At 37.0% G+C, this 20,057-nt stretch overlaps 1 protein-coding gene across 1 annotated transcript in view; it reads left to right on the forward strand.

Annotated features, from left to right (window-relative positions):
* Positions 1 to 20,057, forward strand: part of ANO2 (anoctamin 2) — a 142,748-nt gene that overhangs the window by 18,492 nt on the left and 104,199 nt on the right. Inside the window, exons 3-8 of the mRNA XM_039720454.1 lie at positions 9,034 to 9,132; positions 12,737 to 12,888; positions 14,360 to 14,414; positions 14,946 to 14,994; positions 17,843 to 17,898; positions 18,153 to 18,194. Coding sequence (XP_039576388.1) covers positions 9,034 to 9,132; positions 12,737 to 12,888; positions 14,360 to 14,414; positions 14,946 to 14,994; positions 17,843 to 17,898; positions 18,153 to 18,194 — 453 coding nt within the window. The remainder of the gene's footprint in view (positions 1 to 9,033; positions 9,133 to 12,736; positions 12,889 to 14,359; positions 14,415 to 14,945; positions 14,995 to 17,842; positions 17,899 to 18,152; positions 18,195 to 20,057) is intronic.

A 20,057-nucleotide genomic window follows, 5' to 3' on the forward strand; every position in this document is an offset into this window, starting at 1 on the left:
GTGATTTCCTATAAATTTCAATTTGTGTGATGCCACGAGGATTGGAATACCAAATCTTGCATTTTTTTTCCATTGGTAATTCATTTCCTTCATGGCATAAAACACTTTGGCAGGTGTATCAGGTTAATATTCATATTCTGCATTCTATTTGCTAATTATCTTTTTAGTAATTGAAAATTAATGACCCACTTGACCCTTACATGTCCAGAAGTGATTTCTTCATCTTCTCACATAAATTGTCATATTTCAATGCCAAGCCACAAGTAAAATCTCACTGAAATGTTTTTGTTGCATTTTGTTGTGAAATGTATTGGAGAATCTATAACTCTATAATGTGTCAAGTTTAGCAAACATTGGTATTTTGGTGTTTGCTGACAGTTTATTCTTAGAATCATAATAGAAAATGAAATTTGTATTTCTTTTATAATCATTTGACAACTGATTTTTTAATAATCCTCCTTTATTTTTAGTGTTACAAAGGAGCAAACTGGAACTTATATATTCTGACTGGCTGGGGTCTACTTTTTGTGTTGTCAGAGTGACTCAAATGTATGGTGATGGAGAGCTAAATCCAGCCAACAGAGTTTAGGGCATGCAGAGAGCAGTACTGCCTGGATGGATGAAAAAAAGTGTGTGTTGTAATAGTTATTGTACTGATATCTACTGAGTGATTCCCTCTGGACCATAAGTTTGGGGAACTGAGTGTATTGAGTCTTGGTTCCAAAAGTGTTGATAATTCAGAACGTTCTGCAGAGATCTCTAGAATGTGCTGGCTAATTAACATTCCTGAAAATACAATATTGTCCATTTACTGGCTGATTTCATTTATTACCATGCTCCTGTGGGAAGGTACTGTTTTGAGCCCTGGTACTACATTAGCTGGGTCCCCTAGAGCGACAGAAATATTCTGATACTGCAATTTCCATTTATGAGTGAGGTATTTCTTGGACACTGAGTCCCAGCCCCTTTGCCAAGCTTCTCGTGCTCCTCTCAGCTGCAACATTTCAAGCAACTATTTATCGCTGCTTGATGAATTGCTCAGATTTCCAGGCTGCTGCTGCTGATCTTGCTGCCTTCTAATCATCTGCAGAGCCTGCAAACACCCAGCAGAGCTCCTCAGCTCCACATTTCATCTGGAGCAGGCTTGTGCCTCGCTGGTTGGGAACTGCTTCTCCAGGTATTGACAATACTGCCATGAAACGATCCTGTGGTGTGAGAAATTCCCTCAGTGCAGTCCATGGACTCTAACAGCTGCAGTAGTGAAATATTTAGGAAACAGCAGGAATGGTGTAAACTTTTGTGATGCGTTTGCTCTGATGTTCCGCTGGTGACAGCTACATCCAACTCAGCTGCTTTCCCCTATGAGATGTTGTTTGCCAACCTAGGAACCTTCTGGGGATCTCTATCCCAAAGTCTTGCACAGTTTCTTCTTAAAATGACATTTCATTTTGGCACCCACAAGGCAGAGGTACTTCCCTGCTGCATTGATGTTTATGTCCTTTTGTTGATTTTTAATTTGGCTTTGTCTGAGGCCCTGTAGTGCTTGCTCTTGGAAGAGACTCCAGGCAGTCCATCCACACCCTATCTCCTTATCATGCAGGATTTTATAGACTTCCACAATAACTTCCTCAAGTTTCCAGAACAAAAGGTCTCAGTCTTTTCAGTCATTCCTATGTAGATGCCATAACAAGGCTTTTGTGTGTCCTCTGAACCCTGTTTTTGTCTAACTTGTCTCTTTGGAGGTGAGGAGGCAGAGTGCACAATGAGTTCAAGATGTGGATACTGCTATGTTTGAATGTTTTTATTTCTTAATCTTTGTACCTTTCCTAATAAAATGTAAGCTTTACTTTACTTCTTGACTCTTAGAAAATACTGTCCTGCTATTTTTCAAAGGATTTTCTGTTGCAAAATTGTCATTTACTGACCAGTATAGGTGAAATCAGAGCCCAGCATCTTATTATGTGAATCTAGATTTAACCCACAGGTATTGCATTATATTTATTTACATTGGGAGCTCTTTGCCATTGTTCAGGCTCTTACAAAACTTTTCTACAAATTTTCAGGGTCTGCCTTTATCCTTGCTTCCCTGAAAAAGTTCATCTGCTTTATCTTTCACCAGGCCACTTAAGCTGATGTTGGATACTGCTAACACTGCAAAATCCCCTTAGTGACTTTTTATTTTTTTCCAGCAATGCAAGTTCTCCTCCTACCCAGTTTCTTCTTGTTTCACTGATTATTTCTCCACCCCTGGACCTGTTGCCTTATCCAAAATAAGTCACATGATGATACTGTGGGACTGCCCCTTACTCTTCCCCATCTCTCCCTGTTTGCAGTAAGGCTGTAGCTGTCCAGGGAGGTTTTGGATTTCCCATCAGCAAAAAAGCCAGCCCAGATACTTTGATTATCTTCATCTTAATCCTCTTCCAGTCAAGCCCCTGCAAATACAGCCAACCTTCCTTTTACTGCTACTGATCTTTGGAGAGAGAGACCTCAAAGGGCCACACCATCCTGGAAAAGCTTGTAGCCTCTGATTAGGAGAACCCTCTTATTAAACTGAGTACATTTGTACCATCTGTTAACACTTTCAAATTACAGAACATCCCCTAAAGTATATTTGCTAAGAACAAATTGAACTTTAAAATCTTTCAACATAAAATTGCATCATCCCTTCATATGATTGTTGATCAACTATGGAGGGATGAAGCAATATTTTAAGATACCTTTCTTCTGTTTTTACAGATTGGTGTTCTAAGTATTTTGAATTTTTTTTTCTTTTTTCTCGAAATCCCTTTTTTCCTTGAAATTGAATTTGCTAGAGTGAGGGTTCAGTCTCTGTTTCATTAATCCCCCCACTGGGTACATGCCTGTTATCTGGTCTAAAGATTGACTTCCATGATCTTGCTGTTTCATCTGGAAAATTGTTTAGGCCATAAATCTCTGTACAGATTAGTGGGTCTCATTCCCTCAAGACGAATTACATTTTGCCCTTTTAGATGTTAACTCTTCAGCCTCAAGAAGTTTGTTGATTTTATTATGGATAATAAAGTTTGATATGATGTATTCCACAGAATATTGGCTTATTTTTTAGCTAATTTGGCACTGAATGTAGCCAGGCCAGCTGCTTACGTGATTTTAAGTTGACACTGCCAAAATACAGGAGGTGGTAGAGAAGACACAGTCCTCCCTTCTTCTGTGAGGCAGTTTGATTTGGGTGAGGAGGCTCTTAATTTTACATTTTATTATTATTGTTTATGGTATTCAATCTCAGAAGATGTGTTGAAATTGTGCTAGGCCTTCATAGCAAGAAATTTGTGTCATTGACACAGGAAAAAATTGCTGATAAAGTTATTCTAAATAATTAGAGATGATTTTGCTTTATGTTTGAAAGTCATACTTTTCATGCTGTAGTGATCAGTGGACAGAGATAAACATTTAGAAAATATTGATGAAAGTGCAGTACTTTTAAATCCAAAATGTGTATTTAGAAAGAATTAAAATGAATGTCAATCCTGGCATATTTGTTACTCACCTGCATATAGATCCTGCTTTGAACACTGCAATAATGCACAGGTCTGTGCCCTGGGTTTTTTATTTTGTTTTATTTGGCAGATTTATCAATCTATTCTACATTTGTGCTTAAGTTTCTGGCAGCTCATTTTCATTCAATTTTTTATTGCCATTAAAAATGTCCATCTTCTTTGGGGAAGCACACCTGTGTTTTTAGGCTTCCTGTATCATCTTCCATTCAGAGACATTTCCTGTCTGTACATGAGTGGGAAGATTTTGGTTGGAGAGGTTGCAGTGCCATGAGGAAACATTGCAAAGGATGAGCAAGGCCAATTGTTTCATTCCACAGTTCTTTAACTAAGAAATTGAGATTATTTAGGTGTTTTGGCCAGATCTTTCATGACCAGGTGTTCTATGTTTATACACACTATTATATTCTTTAACTGTTTGTGTTCACAGGTGGGAGTAAGAGAACAAAATAAACAAGATATTGACACCATCACTGTTGCTAGAAATTAAGAAAGAGAAAAGTAAACTGTCAAAATGTGTACATTTTGTCGCTTTGCTTAAGGTCTTGAGCATGTCTGTGGTGTACCCATGCACTGAGGTAAATCTACACCCTGGAGAAATAATGGAAAGGGGGAAAGTTTGGCAAGGGTAGAAGGGTTTTGTGAAGGAAAATATGAAAATTATAAGATATATAGCCATACTGTTTTACTAGTTTATTGCCTTTTTTGAGCACTTCTCAATCTGGAGCATATTTATCTTCACAAAAGCATTTTGATAGAGGGAAGTTCCATTGTCTTCATATACTAAGAGGCAGAATTAAATTACCAGCCTACAATTGTAGGATAGAACCACTTCTATGAGCTAACATGAGCAGGGAGTTGCTCTGGACTCAGATGTCCATGTAAAGACATTCCGGGATGTTGTTGTCTCACCTGGACCAGTGCCCTGCACTTCCTTTTCCTAGTGGAACTGGCTCACACTGTCATTGTCTGATTTTATATCTTGGACACAAAGCTCTAGGAACAGAAACACACTGTTTCACTGATATAAATTCAGTCTATTTGGCAGAAAACACAGCCACTTTTACAGTCTCTGCCTGAATCTGGCAGTGCTGTGTCATGCAATCCAGTGCTGCCTATGCTGGGGGCCAACAGCTCAGCCAGCTTGGCTCTGCTCTTGTGAAATGAAGGTGACCACAGTTCTTGGATAATAACAAGAAATTGCTTTTTATTTGCAATATCGCATCACTTTGGTATTTATCTCAATTTCCAGGGCTGGTATCAGGAGAGCAGACATTAATTTTGAACAATTGCCTTTGCAGACATGATGGATCCATTTGGTGATGGAATTAATGGGAAGACGATTACCTTTACTGAGCTAATAGGACCTGTCTTTTCTTTTCCTCATTGTAACTGTTTCACTGTCACTTTCCCTGTGTTGTCTCATTATATTAACTGGATCCATTAAAATATTTCTCCCAAGTATTTTTTTGTCCATTTAATAACCACTGAAAGATAAAATGTTTAAAGTTCAGTTATTTGTTTTTTTTTTCTAAGAAGTTTACATGCTTCAGATTTTACAATTTATGCCTTTTCCATTTCCTGTGCACATTCTTTTAAAAACCAGAAAGATTGGCAGCTCCCTGGACTCCCTTAGACATTAGTTAATAACTTATTTTCAGCTTCTTTCTACCCTTTGGTGTTACTTTTTCTTCCTGTTAAGATACACCACAGAAATATTTTTTTTCTTTGGACTAGTCTTTAAAAATAACTATTTATTTAATATGTAAGTTATTTATAAACTGTATTCCTTAAATATGGAGTGATTAGTGATTTCATGATAAGGAAATGTCACAAAATCCTTACTAAGCTGTAGCATTCAGCAATGAATTCTGTATTTGCAAAGTTCCTAGGAACAGTGTGCTCACCATTAAAAAAAAAGAAGCCTAGAAGCCTGGGGCTCTTCCAAAATCTAGTCATTGTTTTTGCCCTTTCTTGGCTTGATAGTGATGGACAAATCTGATGCCTTTAGTACCGTATGATTTAGCTCATGTTAGAGGTGCCTAAATAAATTTAGTTTTACTTAGTTATTCTTGTCTAGCCGTGTTTCAGAACATTCAGCTTTCAATAAAAAGAATAATCACTTTATATATATCTATATGAGAACTTCTGTAGTTATACGTTTTTGTTCTGCTGTGGCCTTGATGGTGATAAGTTTGCAATAAATCTTAGACTTGCAGCTGATTCAGGTCCTCATTTGTTTTACTGCTAAGGCAGGAAAGATAGAAAAACTCTCCTTTGGAGAAATTTGAATTTTATTCAGCCTATGCTTTTCCAGTCCAAGAAAGAAAAAAAAGCAATATAGGCTGCTATCATAGCCCGGCTTTAGACTGCTAAGAATCATGATAAACTGAGAGAAATACCCACTACATTTTTCTTCATGTGCTGATTGAAAAGCAGACCTTTTTTCCATTTGACTTTAATGCTGAGCTTTCCTATTGAAATGGGAAAACTGAATTCAACTTCAGAAAACAGAGAAGCAGTCAAGATATAAATATATCTTGAATAATTCTTCATGAATTTATTGAAAAACTTCCACTCTTGAAACTTATTGGAAGAAGTCTGTAATACGGAAAATAGATTTGATAGGGAAAAAAAGGCATCATGAAAGTGACAAATCTGTTTGTCATCTGCCTAGGAATACTTCATAATTTAAATAATATAACCAGTGAGTGCAGTGATAGAGACATGGAACAATGCAGGGCCAAGGATAAAGTCCTGTGGGACATCAGCTGCAAGTGAAAAAGGACTTGATTAAGGATGGCTGTATTAAATAACAAGTGACTGGTCTAACAAAACCAATGTTTGCCAGCACCACATGTTGGCTTTAGTGACACATCCAGAGTACAGTGAATCAGCAGGAGTGATTCTGAGCATTCAAAATAGAAGACTGACATAATTTCATTAGATCAAAGTGATGAGCATGTGCACAATTTCAGGTGATTAATCAGAGGACAGCAGTAAGGGGGTGTCTCCAGTAAACAGTTATAAATCCACTCTGGTAAGGAGAAAACCAAGTTCTAACTTTTGGAGATGTTTGCAATACAAGAAACCCTCTGGGAATAAGTTAATTGAGCAGATCCTTTCCAGACGTCATAAGGAAATAAGAGCATTTAAAGACACCTGGAACTGCTGCAGGTGAAGCCTGGAAAAGTGGGGAAAGGAATCTTACCAGAGGAGTAGTCCTATAGGTTTTTATTTTGGTGAGCCCACAGCTCGATGGCTCATCTCTTGAGCTATGATATTAAATGAATGGTTTCAAATTTATTTTTAAATTCTTTGATTAACTTGAATGTTAGGAGGATATGGGAGATGTGGTTCTAGTAATCCCAAGGTGAACATCCAGCAGCCCACTGTTCTGCATCTTTTCATGCAGCAGGAGCCACCTAGTCCTGTTTTCCCTACTTCATTTACTTTGCATTAGTGTTTATTAAAATTACCTCAACTTCCCATCATGGGGTGATTTTTAAGCTTTTTAAAGATTTTTAATGATCTGATTCCTCATCATCTGATATCACTTCAAGCACAACTTTCCAATTTATTTTTGTTCAAATATACAAGGGTCATATTCTTCATCTGGTCTTTTCAATCAAATTATTTGTCTAATTTTATTTGCAATCTGTGTAGTCATATGAGCCTGAGGTGGAAGCAACCAATTAGATCACACTGTCCTTCCTCTTGCCAGCATGGAATATAATCCCCCAGACAGGGACATGTGCTTGATTTTAGCCAAAAGCTCAGAAGAAACTCCTGATCTTCACCCACTGAAATTTAACCTCTCATCTGTTGTTAATCTATTTTCAGCAAATGATTACCAGAACATCTGCTCATGCCCAGTAAATTTTTACTTCTTTCTCTTAAAGCTGACTTCCCCAGTGGACTGATGGAAGAGAAATTCTGCAGCTCATTCTGCTCTTTAAAATAGCATTGGTCCACTGAAGAAATGTTAGCTGAAGGCGAGGCTGTGTTTTTTATCATTTATGTTGCACCTATAGGGGAAATAAGAGCAAAATGACAGCACTAATAGTAGGGTTTCCATCTAACTTTTTATTTTTGATTTTTAATCAGGAAGCATAAAGAGACATTCAGCAAACACATGTTTGGGGTTTACATAAAGATGGAACAGCCACACAAAGATTAATCTTTGCCTTAATGAAGTCTCTGAATCACAGGATCACTGAGGTTGGAAAAGACCTCTCAAGATCTTCGAGTCCAACCTTTGACCAGCCACCATTTTGTCATCCAGCCCAGAGCACTGCCACCTCCAGTCATTCCTTGGGCATCTCCAGGTGTTCACTGCCTCCTTGGGCAGCCCCTTCCAATTGCTGACCACCCTTTCAGTGAAGAAATTCCTCCTGAAAATCTTCTTGTGTCCACTTCCATGCCTTTCCCTAAAGGATATCATCTGACAGTCTGTGTTCAGGAGGATGATGGCAGAGGAGTTTTCAGGAGGGCTTTGAAATCTGAGAAGGCAGGAACCATTTAGATTTTTGTCAAGGAAATCCCTTCGAAGAGGAGCTGCAATATGGGAGACGGTGTGATAGCTGGTCATTGCCTTGATTTCTCTGATATTTGCTTTGTTATCTCCCTCCCAAATTTTCTTCCCTACATTTCCACAGTAAACATTTATCTCTGTGATTTATTGGTACAATTTCTTTGTGTGCCTTGAGGAAAACGCTGCCTGAACCTTCCTTCATTTAATTTTCATGTTTTCTCAGGGGTGCTGCTTTCTGCTCTCAAGGTTCCTTTCTGTAGCTCAGATGTGCTACCAGGGCATCTTAGTCATAGCTTGCAAAAAACTTTTTGGCTGTGCCAAACCTCTTTTGGGCATTTTATGTTTCTGACCAACATAACCAATAATTTACGTAAACATGAGGCTCATATCTCTGTACAGAAGTTTAATTTTTATGGTTTTTTTAGGTTTGCTATTCTGCAGATTATTATTATTATAATTGCAGATATTTAGGACAACAAATGTTGGGCCTGATTCCCCATAAGGAACCACTGATCTGATGAAATGTCCGGAAAATAGTTGGGCAAAACTGAAAATGAGAACTACAGCAAAGCCCACCCAGAGCAGGAGAATTTTTTTATCTTGTTGGCTCAGATGGACACAAAAGCCCACTAAAGAAATCAGATCCCTTCTAAAATATCAAAGTACAAAAAAGTGGTATCTTGGGTGTTTCACATTTACATCATTCCAAAATCTGGACCTGTAGCTTTCTGTCATCCTGTGCACACACAGCTACACTGCAGGCAGTAGATTAATGGATTTTAGACCATAAAAGATTCAGCTTTTAAGGACAATGTCACTTTTCTGTAGCAGAAGTTGGTTATTCCCTGTGATTGTTGTGTACTGCTGAATGATTTAGTTGGAGCTGACAACTTGAGATATTAGCACTAGATTGTGTTCAAGAATATTTAAATACATTGTACCCCCTTTTTTTTTATGTTTCAGAACAAGAGCCAAGGACTAAGTTTTGTCCGTATACATGCACCTTGGCAAGTCCTCAGTCGAGAAGCAGAACTCCTTAAAATAAAAATGCCCACTAAAAAGGTAAATATCTGCCATTCTCTATCAATATGTTTTATGATTGAATAATCAGAATCATCATTAAATATATAGAAGCCCATGGAGTTACTTTGTTTCAAAAATCAGAGAAAATGAACTGTCAGACTTATTTTTCACATTTCCAAGTCGTTTGAGATGATTTACTGTTCAGAGCTATATTTAAGTGGGGATTTCCAAAGGGGTTTTTAAAGGCTACAGAGGCAGCTGGCTGATGCACTGCATTCAGGAGGGTGATGACAGAGGTGAGTGTTAAGGAGGGCTTTGAAAGCTGAGAAGGCAGGAGCTGTCTGGACTTTTGTCAAGGAAATTCTCTCAAAGGTGAGGGGTAGTGTAGAAGATAGTATGAAACTGGTCACTGTCTTCAGACTTCTCCAAAGAGAGAGAGACTCTCCCCAGAGAATCAGTTTTGGTGGTATCAATGATTTAGTGAATTCAGACCTGCCTGTTGTCACTAAAACTTCAGCTCACTCTCTTATTTTCTGTCTGTTTTTAGCAGAGTTGCTGGAAAACCTTGTAAATTCTGAGTAGCAAAGTCCCCAGTCTATGTTTCTCAAATTATTTAGTCCATTGGTTAACAGCTCCGCTGGAGTCAGGGGAACTGCCTTGTGCTTTTAGTTAGTGATAGACATCAACTGCACTAAAGAACATTTATTTCTTTGCATTATAATTAGAAATAAAGGGAAAAATTGATTTTGTTTCCTCCCACTGTGTTGTTTGATCTTTGAGTTTTTCATTTTGTTTTCACCCAGCAAAAGCTTCACTCTGGTTCACATTTCATGCTGTTACAACCTGTCATTATCAGAAGACTGGCTGAATCGGTCTTGCGTACTCTCAATGTGTTTGCATCTCAGGATAAAAAAAAAAAGGATATTTCTAGTCAATCTTTGAAAATGAGTAGGTTTTAGATAGCTACAGTACTCCTAGAAAGTTTCTACATATTCAACTCTTCCCTTTGATCTCTTTTAAAAATTAATTCTTTTATGCAGTTTTAGTGCCTGCTTATTTCTTCCTCTTCTGCTCTCATGGGAATTTTCTCCTGCAAGTTTGTTGCAGATGCATCAAAGTAAATTTTACGCTATTTTATTTTATGAGTATTGCCATCATTTTAGCCTGGGTTAAGGTCTGTCCAGTAGCTGATAATCTCTGATAGCACCCTCCTCATTCACAACCGTTCTGCATCCCCCCTCTCTCCTCTGATTGGGAGAAAAAAATCCTCTGTTATTTCAAAAAATAAAAAAAAATTTCTGTTATCTCTGGCTGCAGAAATGGCAGCATTACGAGAAACAAGCATGACAGAAAAGCTCTCTTCATTTCCTAGGGTTTGGGTGTTTTTTGAATTTAAAAACAATTGAAAGAGCAATTTCCTTTGAAAAAAAAGAAATCCACTTACTAAAAACTGAAATCTTGTATTTTGGGGATTTGACATTGATTAATCTAGTAACCATAAAAGGAAAGTTCTGGTTTTGTTCAAAGATACAAAATACTGCTATCAAGGCACCTTAGGTATTTTCGGAGATGCTATTTTTATTTATTCAAGGATTGTACTAAACCATTAAAAAAAGACATTTTCAGGGGAAAGTATTAATCCACCTCTAAACACGAATTGGTTGCAAATATTTTTTTTGCCAAACACTCACTTTTAAATAATCTTTCAGACTATAAGGCATGCTGGGAAAAGATACCCTCTGAGCCCTTTTAACTATATATATAAACTTCTGGATATGGCAACAGAGCTATTTTGGTGAGTGAGACTGTGTCAGGCTCAAACATGAGTATGGGAAACAAATAGGAACAACTGGGAGGGCTGCTCTGGCCAGAGCTGCACTGTCTCTGGCTTTAGTGAGTCCTGGGGAATTGAATTGTGTGACTGGAGTGCTGGGATAGGGAGGTAAAGGCTGTTCAGGGGGGATAGACAGAGATGGAGAGGTGGAGGAGTTGTCCTGTATGGAAGGGAATAACTGCAGTTAGGGGATTATAAGGCTGACATCTTCTGGGTGAGGGTTAAGAGGATGGAAAATAAGGCAGATGTCATCGAGTGTTCTGTAGGACTGATGAATCATTCCATAGGCAAGCAGGTTTAATTGGGAATGCTGCACTGCTGTGACAAGCAAGTCTGAGAAATTCCTGAAGGGTGTTAAGATAATACTTTGCCACAAGGATTCCGTGTGCCAGTCAGGAAAGGTGGCCTCCCAGACTGGATACTTGTGAACAGAGAAGGACATGTGGGGTATGTTGTAGTAGGAGGCTGCCTTAGCTACAGCAACTATAAAATGGCTGAATTTAAAATAGTCAGTCTAATGAGAATAAAAAAGGTCAGCAGAACTGTTGCTCTAGGTTTCAAGAGAGTAAACTCAAAACCACTCAGGGAGCTACTCAGCACTGCTCCCTGGGAATCTGCTTTTGAGTGCTCCATGAGTACTTGGTTGAACAGGGAGCTGCTCGTGGAGCTTGAGAAAAAAGCAATTTTCCATCTCTAACAGCAAGGCCAGGCCTCACAGGAAGTTTACAAAGCTGTTTTCTCCCTGAATATGTGAAAAAACACAAAAGGCCAAAACTCATCTAGAGTTCAAACTGGCCAGTATTGTGCTACACAACTAAAATACTTTTTAAAGTATGTTAATAAGAAGAGAAGATGTGAGGAAAATATTGGACCAATCCTTGTTGGAAATGGTCACCTGACAAACAGGGTTGATGGAAAAAATGAGGCCTTCAATGCTTTTTTTTTGCTTCAGCCTTTAATATTAATTATCTTGAACTGCCTGGTCCGGAGGCAGAGGACTGCAGCTGTGGGAACAGTTTGTGACTTTCCATTTGTGGCCACTGAATTTTTATGGGAGAATCAGTATCCACTGGATGTCCAGAAGTCCATGAGGCCTTGTGAATTGATCCCAGAGTACTGAAGGAATTAGCAGCACCCAGTCAATCCACTCCCAAAGGATTTGGTACTCGCTGAATGGGAGCTACTTGTTGTTATTACAATTTACATGAGGGAAGAGCAAGGAAATGACATCCCTAATATTCCAATCTCAGGACTTGGAATAATCATGGAGAAAGTCATACCATCTACAGCAGAAAGGCATTTGAAGGACAAAACATTTCTCAGGCACAGAATAAGGTTTCACAGAGGAAAAGTCCTGGCTAACTAATTATATATCCTTCTACTATAAGGTTCCCTGGTTAGTGCATGAGAGAAAGGGAGTAGATGTAAGTGTTTTTTTCCTGGATTTTAGTAAAGTTTTTAATATTATTATATTTTAATATTATCCTTCTGGACAGGTGGTTTAACTGTGAATTGAGCACATACCTGGACCTCTGGGTGAAGAACTGATTTCCTTTTTTATTGTATTAGTAATTCTGCACTAAGGTTTTGGTTTTTTTGTTTTCGAATTAGCTTGTGAGGGACAAGAACTTTTTGGAACTGCAACCCATATGGATTCAGATGTTTACAGTTATATGGGAATATGTCTTCAGAGAAAACACTTCTTTTAATTACAGGTTTAAACATATGTGTACAACAAATTATTTTTTTCCTTTCTTTATTTTAGTGTAATTTTGGAAGGGACATACTAATGTAGTTTTATTTCTTCAGATGTATGAAATCACAGAAGAAAAGGGAATACTCAAAACATTAAATGAAATATGGTGCAAATTGACTGAACCTCTGCAACCCCAGGTGCCACAGCAAGAAAATACCAAGATGAAAACCTTGTCTTACCCATTTTCCAGAGAAAAAATATATTTGTGAGTACTTGAAAATGTGATGGACTGTGAATGTGACAGTCTGGTCAGAGAGTGAGAAAACCAGATAAATTTCCTCATGGCGGACTCGTAAAACTTTTAGGGAGTTGTTGAGAAATGATGATGGCTTGTTATTACAAATAAGCTGCAGGTGGTGTTTTTCTACTCTCTGTTTTCCTGTTTTTCTCAAAGATTGTTTATAAGAAAGGTGTTTTTATTAATTAGCCAGTCAGGTGAAATGTATTGGAACAGTCTATAAAAGAGAGAATTTTCATATTAAAGCTGCTGCTGTGCAAACCAGCCTTCCAGTGAGTCTGTGTTGTTTCTTACTCAACAGCGACAATGGACAGTGAAGAAAGCTGGAATGTATCATTTTAGATTTGTAATTTATTTTTCCCACATTGCAGTCAAAATTCAGAAGTTCATCAAGCATATGTGGAAATCATGAGGGAACATCCAAAATTGTCAGTTTTTCAGTGGATTAACAGAAATACAAGCTGCAGAGACTTTATGCTGGTGTTCCTCCTACTTCTACAGGATAAGGCACTGGAAGCAGTGCATCAAATAAATTTCCATATGTTTAGCTTGAAATGTAGAAATCCTCCCACCAATTTCCTGATTATTTGGTTAAGAATATTACTGCCTGTTTTGAAAAAAGTAAGATCTAGTAGAAATGCAGCAGTATTTTCCATCTTGATAGATTTATTACAGCAATTAAAACTCAGCTAATAATACACAGATAAGGAATTCTTGACACCTGCTCTTTCACTCTGAATAATGTTTCTGGGCCCACTTTGACATGAAACACTCTTTTTTTCCTCCTGGGTGTCTCCTTGTATTTATGTCCGATAAATAAAATTCAGTAATAAATACAGTGACCCACCATTTCATTTATGGCCCTCTGACAATTTTAATTAATTCTGATATGAGGCAGCTGGAGAATTGATGGTTGATGGAGGAGAATATAGTGGGAAACTAATTTCACATATGATGATTTTGAGGTTTAAGGGAAGGCATAATTATGGCGGAATGGTTATTTGAAATCAAGTGAAATGCTGACTGTTTAGTGGCTAGGAAAAGAGTAATGAACATCTGCATGACTCTGGCTGAAACCTACTAACTAACACAACCTCAGCATGTTATTGTGTTGAGGGAATGTTATAAGAAAAATATTAAAAGGTCATCTTCTGTAAACAATAGAGAGGTTCTTTTTCCCCAAAAGGCATTTTGTATTAGCTAATAATTTTGCTTTTTTATGCCCACCATCAGTGCAATCCTGGTAGGGCTCTGAATGACTAGGTCTTACACAGCACATTCTGTTATGCTGTACTATGTCATCTATATTCCTTTTAAACATCTGCTATTCTGATTAGCTGTGGTTTCTGAGTGACTTCTAAATTAGAATCTTATATGTTGTCTTATGTGCTTCTATGTCTTAAAACAGAGCTGATTTTCTTTTTCCTCTATGTTTTAGGTATAACATCAAAGACAAAGACACCTTTTTTGACAATGCAACCCGCAGCCGCATAGTAAGAAAATAACATATCCTTGTCTTCTTTTTCTGAGTGGGATTTGCTAGTGGGCTTTAGAATAGGATTTACAGGGAGTGTTTTAGTTTAAATTTTGCTGTTTTCATTAATTTATGCATTTGTGCTTCTCGCTGCACACTAATTCCTGACATATATGTACGTAAGGAATTCCTTTCTGGAACTGCACAGTGGTTCAGAAGTGGGAAATGCTCTGCAGGGAAGCTATTGACTCCTCTTCAGTGTCCAAAACTCTTTTCAGCCCTGCTCCTAATCTTTAACTAGATTTCCTGCCATATAGTTCTTATACTTCAAATACTTCTATAATGACATAACACAGCAGGGTTTAGCCCAGAAATGTTAGGGCAGATAATCCATTAATAAAATCTGCTAAATGATTTAAATATTTGTGCAAATGAACACTGCAGAAGCCACCTATTTTACCTATGTTAGCACTTTGTTTTATTGCTAATTCCATGTTGAAATTCATGCTAAAAAAGGATCTGTGTGTTATCCCACTGTTCTTTTTTGCAGGTGAGGGAAATTTTGAAGCGCACATCTACAAAGGCCAGAAACAGCATGGGTAAGGTGAAGGAAAGAGAATTAGAGGTGTTCTTTTGAAAGGAATTTTTTAGGTATCTTGCAGAATATTGATTTTCCTGTTAGGACACAAAATATGCTGGCACATATTCACAAAAGAAAAAAAATTAGAGATTGAACTAGATTTTTTTTTTCTGAGGCATAAAATCAGAATTTCTAGTCCATGGTTTGGATGGTAATGGGAGCTGGCTTTTCATTTCTACAGGTGCAGCATCTGGCACATAACTCACATTTAATGAATTGTTATAAAATTGGATTTGATTACTGTATGATCTGCTTTGGAAAATTCAGATGTCAACTGCAATATGTTGTATTATTTCTTGCCGGACCATATTTTTCTTGCCATTTCAATTGAATAATTCACCTTTCCAGGTTTTTTTTATTGCTTCAGCTTTAAAAATTACCTCCCTGAGCTGCCTAGTGAAATATATGACTTAAATATGACTGTTTTGAAGATACTTTTGGGATAATGCTGAAATAGTTGGAGCTTGAGGTTCAGAATTTATTTAATTTTTTTGAGGTTCAGAGTTTATACAGGTGTGCATATTCTCTTTTCTCTACTCTTTTCTCTCACCCATTGTGAGATCATGACCCATATGGAAAAGAAGTGATGGTACTCCCTGACATATTTTCTGGAAATCTTCCTGTAAGCTCGACCACCTATGGACAGATTACAGTGTCCAAGGGTAACATTCCTGGCAAATAATGTGCTGCAGCAAGATTCTGCACAGTCCTGGTGTGATTTTGGGCAGGGAAGCTCCTATAACAAATGTTTTGGTTTTTTTTTTGTACAGGAAAATAGATTAATTTAGGTTTCCTTGAACAGGAGATAGATTTTTTTTAAAATTTGAAATTACATGAAAAGCATAACAAAATGAAAGCCACATGAAAACCTTTTTCTTTTTCAACCAAAACCACTTGCCTTTTTCCAGTATAAACTTTTAGATTTATGACTGCCACACTGTTTTCTTTAAAAAAAAATTAAAATATGGTTTTAAAAATGTCAGGCATTCTCGATTGCTAAAACATTGTTTGGCAGTTGCTGCTTTTTGAGCTGTTTATTTCATGTTGTTCTATGTTTTGATCTGCTCAAAAGTCTCCAGTGGGGCACTAGAGGGGAATGCTGTCTTATTTTTCTGGAGTGCTGGGAACCCTCCTGGAGACTTTAGAATTTGCTGTGGAGAAAACTGGAGAGAAGCTCAAGGACAGAATAGAAAGGGACAGAGCACTTTGCCAATGGAGATATTTGCCTCTTACTTAAGGTTTTCTTTACTTTAATAGCTTGTCCTGGTTTATAGTGGAATAAAACCCATCATTAGAGATCAAGGGACTACTAATAACTTCTCAGGGATTTTTTAACTCTAGCATGAAAATACAGCCTGATGCACTTCAAGCTCAGGTCAGCTCAAGAACTCATTTGACATGAAATAACTATTTTAACCTTCCCATCCTGTCCATCTTGCTGGTCTGTAGCCAAAACAGGATTGTGCATCATGTTTGACCTGAATTCACTTTTTCCTTTGATCTTCTGAGATCCTCCCTCTGTTTCATACGTCACTAAGGCTTTCCCATCTTACTGGTCTTAAGCTTAAAAGCACTCATCAGGAGAGGTTTAAAAGATTTAAAAAATTTTTTTTCTTTTGTTATTAGAGTTCATTGCTTATTTTGCACAAGGGGCAGGACAGTGATGTTGGAAGTGCTTCTAGCAGTCTGGTTTTATAGACCTATTTCATGAAAATAACAATACTTCAAACACATTTGCTTATGGATTTTTTTACATCTGTGTAAGACTGAACCTGATTCTGATCCTATGATATTATACCAGGAAGGCTTATTTTCTTCTAGATAACTCTGAGCCACTATAAACTTCCAAACACTGAACATTTTCAGGAGCAGGCTTGTCACTATCCAAGCATAATTTCCTGATTCTATGAATGCATGTAGTTGTACCTGTACTTCTATCAAGGGAGACATTCGTTGGTACTGCCTGTCTAGCATCTCTGACCATAGGTTTCTCCCAAATATTTCAGGACAATGTGTAATTTCACTATGGAATGTTTTTCATCACTAAATACATGATAGTTGGTTACTTGTTTTTCTGGGCATTGGAAGCAGAGAGGCCTGGAATAAATTTATATATCTATATTTATTTATATAATTAATAATTAGGAGTTACTCATCTTTGGTTGCCTTTTTATGGAACAATTGTTTCCACGTCCAGAGATGGAATTGCTGTACGAAATGCAGGTCTTGAGAGCCAGTAGGGACCTTGTGTCTGTCTCCAGGTGCTGCAGTCACTGCTGGGAATTCCCATGCAAAACTAAACTCCCTGAAGTGCCCAAGGCCAGGTTGGATGGGGTTTTAACCAACCTGGGATAGTGGAAGGTGTGCCTAGGGGGCAGGGACTGGCTGATCTTTAAGGTCCTGCCAACCCAAAACATTCTATGATTTCATAACCACAAAGTCCTGTGGAAGTTTTTGTGGGGATGTTTTTATTTGTTGTGGGATCAGTAGTTCTGACCATTGTAAAGATTCAGAAGGACTTCTGGATGCTTTTCTCCTTAGTCATGTACCTCTTTGCTATCAGGGTGAGAAAGTGATCAGAAGAGTCTTTGCACTGTGCTGTCTACTGAAGAAAAAGCATTTTGTGGAAGTGAGTTTCTCTGAAAAACATTTTCCACAGCCAGGAACCCTGTGTGGCTCTATTCTCATTCTGAATATTGTCAGTTAAACAGCGCTGTCCCCTCTGGAATATCATGAAATGAAATCTGTATTAATGTTTTCTGTTCAACTGTGCCTGTTGACCACTTGAATTTTTCTTTTTCTTTTAGGCATTGGCACGTTAATAGCAAACAATGTTTATGATGCAGCCTACCCACTTCATGATGTATGTATGCACTATGAGAAAATCCACTCCTCTGCTGGTGTCACTCAGGAGACATCTATTCACAGACATTCTTATTTGCTGTCTGAGACACTTAAAATCTCTTCTAAGAGTGATTCTAATATGAAAACTCTTTTATAAGTACATTTCAAATTGTGACCTAAAAGTAAAATTAACAATGTAGGAACAGGTAACCAAACTTTTCTTTATTTTCTTTCTGCTTTTTCATCAGTTATTAAATTATTTTCTTTCTCCAGGGTGAATATGAAGGCCAAAATGATGACATGAATGAAAGAAAGGTAAAATACATTACAAAATTTATTTCACATTATATTTAATGTAACAAATGATGTTCTAAATCTCATTGTAAAGCATTAGCCATTGTACCAACAAGTAGTTGTTTTAACAAATGCATGCACTTTTTGAATTACATATTTTCCTCTATTTCTGCATTTAAAAATGTTTTTCCAAGATTTTTATAATATCTTCATATGAAGCATGTCAGTTAATTTAATTTGAAATTTGCATCTTGAAATGCCTCCAGATTCCCTCTGCATACATGTACAAGATTTTCAACCTGCCAGGAAGCTAAAATTATTAAATAACTCCTATAATATTTCTATTTTCCTAACAAAATGCTCCTAGAGAGCTGTGGTTACTAAAATAAAATATAGTTGTACTTTTCATTTGATTGTGCATTCAACTAAATTGCATGCAGTTTCTAAAAATATGCTTCTAATTATTTTGTAAATAAAGTTTCTAGCTATCAAAAGACATTCAAAAATAGATCAATCCTTATGAGAAACAGTGCAAACTCAAACTGTGTTTAATATATATGCTTTTAGAAGTGGGAAAAAACCAATTTAATTACTATTAAATAATTTATTTGGTTTTATAGATTACTAATAAGGAATCTATTAAGATTCTTTCCATATTGTTCTCTAATGTTTGCTCATTTTATTTCCTTTATATGCAAACAATGGGATAGGAAATGCAGAGGGAAAATAGTAGGGAGAGAAAGGGGAAGAGGGCAGAATGAAGAAAAGGGGAATGTTTGGAAACATCCAATATTTACTATACTGTGAAGACTGATAAACGGAGGTCATATAAATAAATCTGATTTCTCCAATGCTGAATTAGTAAAATTTGAAAATATAATCTTTGTAGTTTTTGGTAAATAATGTTGCCATTCAGCCACTAGATGTCTTCATGTGCTGTATACAATTTAATTTAGTGTATGACCTTGTTAAGCAAAACAAAGTTGAAAAACAAACTATAAAAGAAGCTCTTTTATTTGTGTCTGTTATTTTGAACTTTTTGTTCATAAAGGCATCGTCTCCTCTGGACTTGCAGAATTTTCTCTGAGAGGCAGCTCCACAGATTACTGACTTTGAAAACAAATATTTTAGAGAAAAAAACCGAAATGAACACTAGTCAATGGAGGAAAATTGGGTACTGTGGAATGGGGGGGAAGAGGGCCTAGAAGGACCAGTGTCTGGAAAAATATTTCGCCTACTAGTTGTATTTTGTGCTGCCCTCTTTTTATTCTGCTTATTAGGCTCAGTTATGAAGTGTTAAGTATTAAAAACATAAAAGCTTCTTCCCAGAAATACTTCATTGATTATTCACATATGTCTCTGCTGCCTAGACCTTGAATCTTCTGTAGTATTCCTATGCATACCATCATCTGTTTTCTATCTGAATCTAATAGTCTCAGTGTTTAATTTCCTGAAGAACCCTGATCAGGTTTAAAAGAAAGGAGGGTATTTTTAAGCTTTTTTTTTCTTCTGTTTCCTTTTATTTTGACCACTTTAATTTATCTGTATCTTTGAATTCAATTTTCTCTTGTAAAAACCACAAATATGAACTCAGTCCTTATGAGATACTTAAGACAATAGGGCAGCACAAGTAATTAAGGTTTATGTACCAGTTTATAATATAAAAGGCTAATCCTTATGAACCTTCTTCAGGATTTCCTTGGAGAAAATGCACAATGACACAACAATTTTGTCCCATCCTACAAGAATTAGAAATCTGCAATGAAAAACTTACACTGAGAGGATTTCACTTTTTCCTAAGACTAAAGGAATTTCCCAGTTTCACTGTGATTTCTGATAAAAAAAAAAAGAAAAAAAAAGTCTTTTTAAGAATGGTATTGAGTA

The sequence above is a fragment of the Passer montanus genome, unplaced genomic scaffold, assembly GCF_014805655.1.
Source record: "Passer montanus isolate IOZ18808 unplaced genomic scaffold, ASM1480565v1 scaffold106, whole genome shotgun sequence".
NCBI classification, from domain to species: Eukaryota; Metazoa; Chordata; class Aves; order Passeriformes; family Passeridae; genus Passer; species Passer montanus.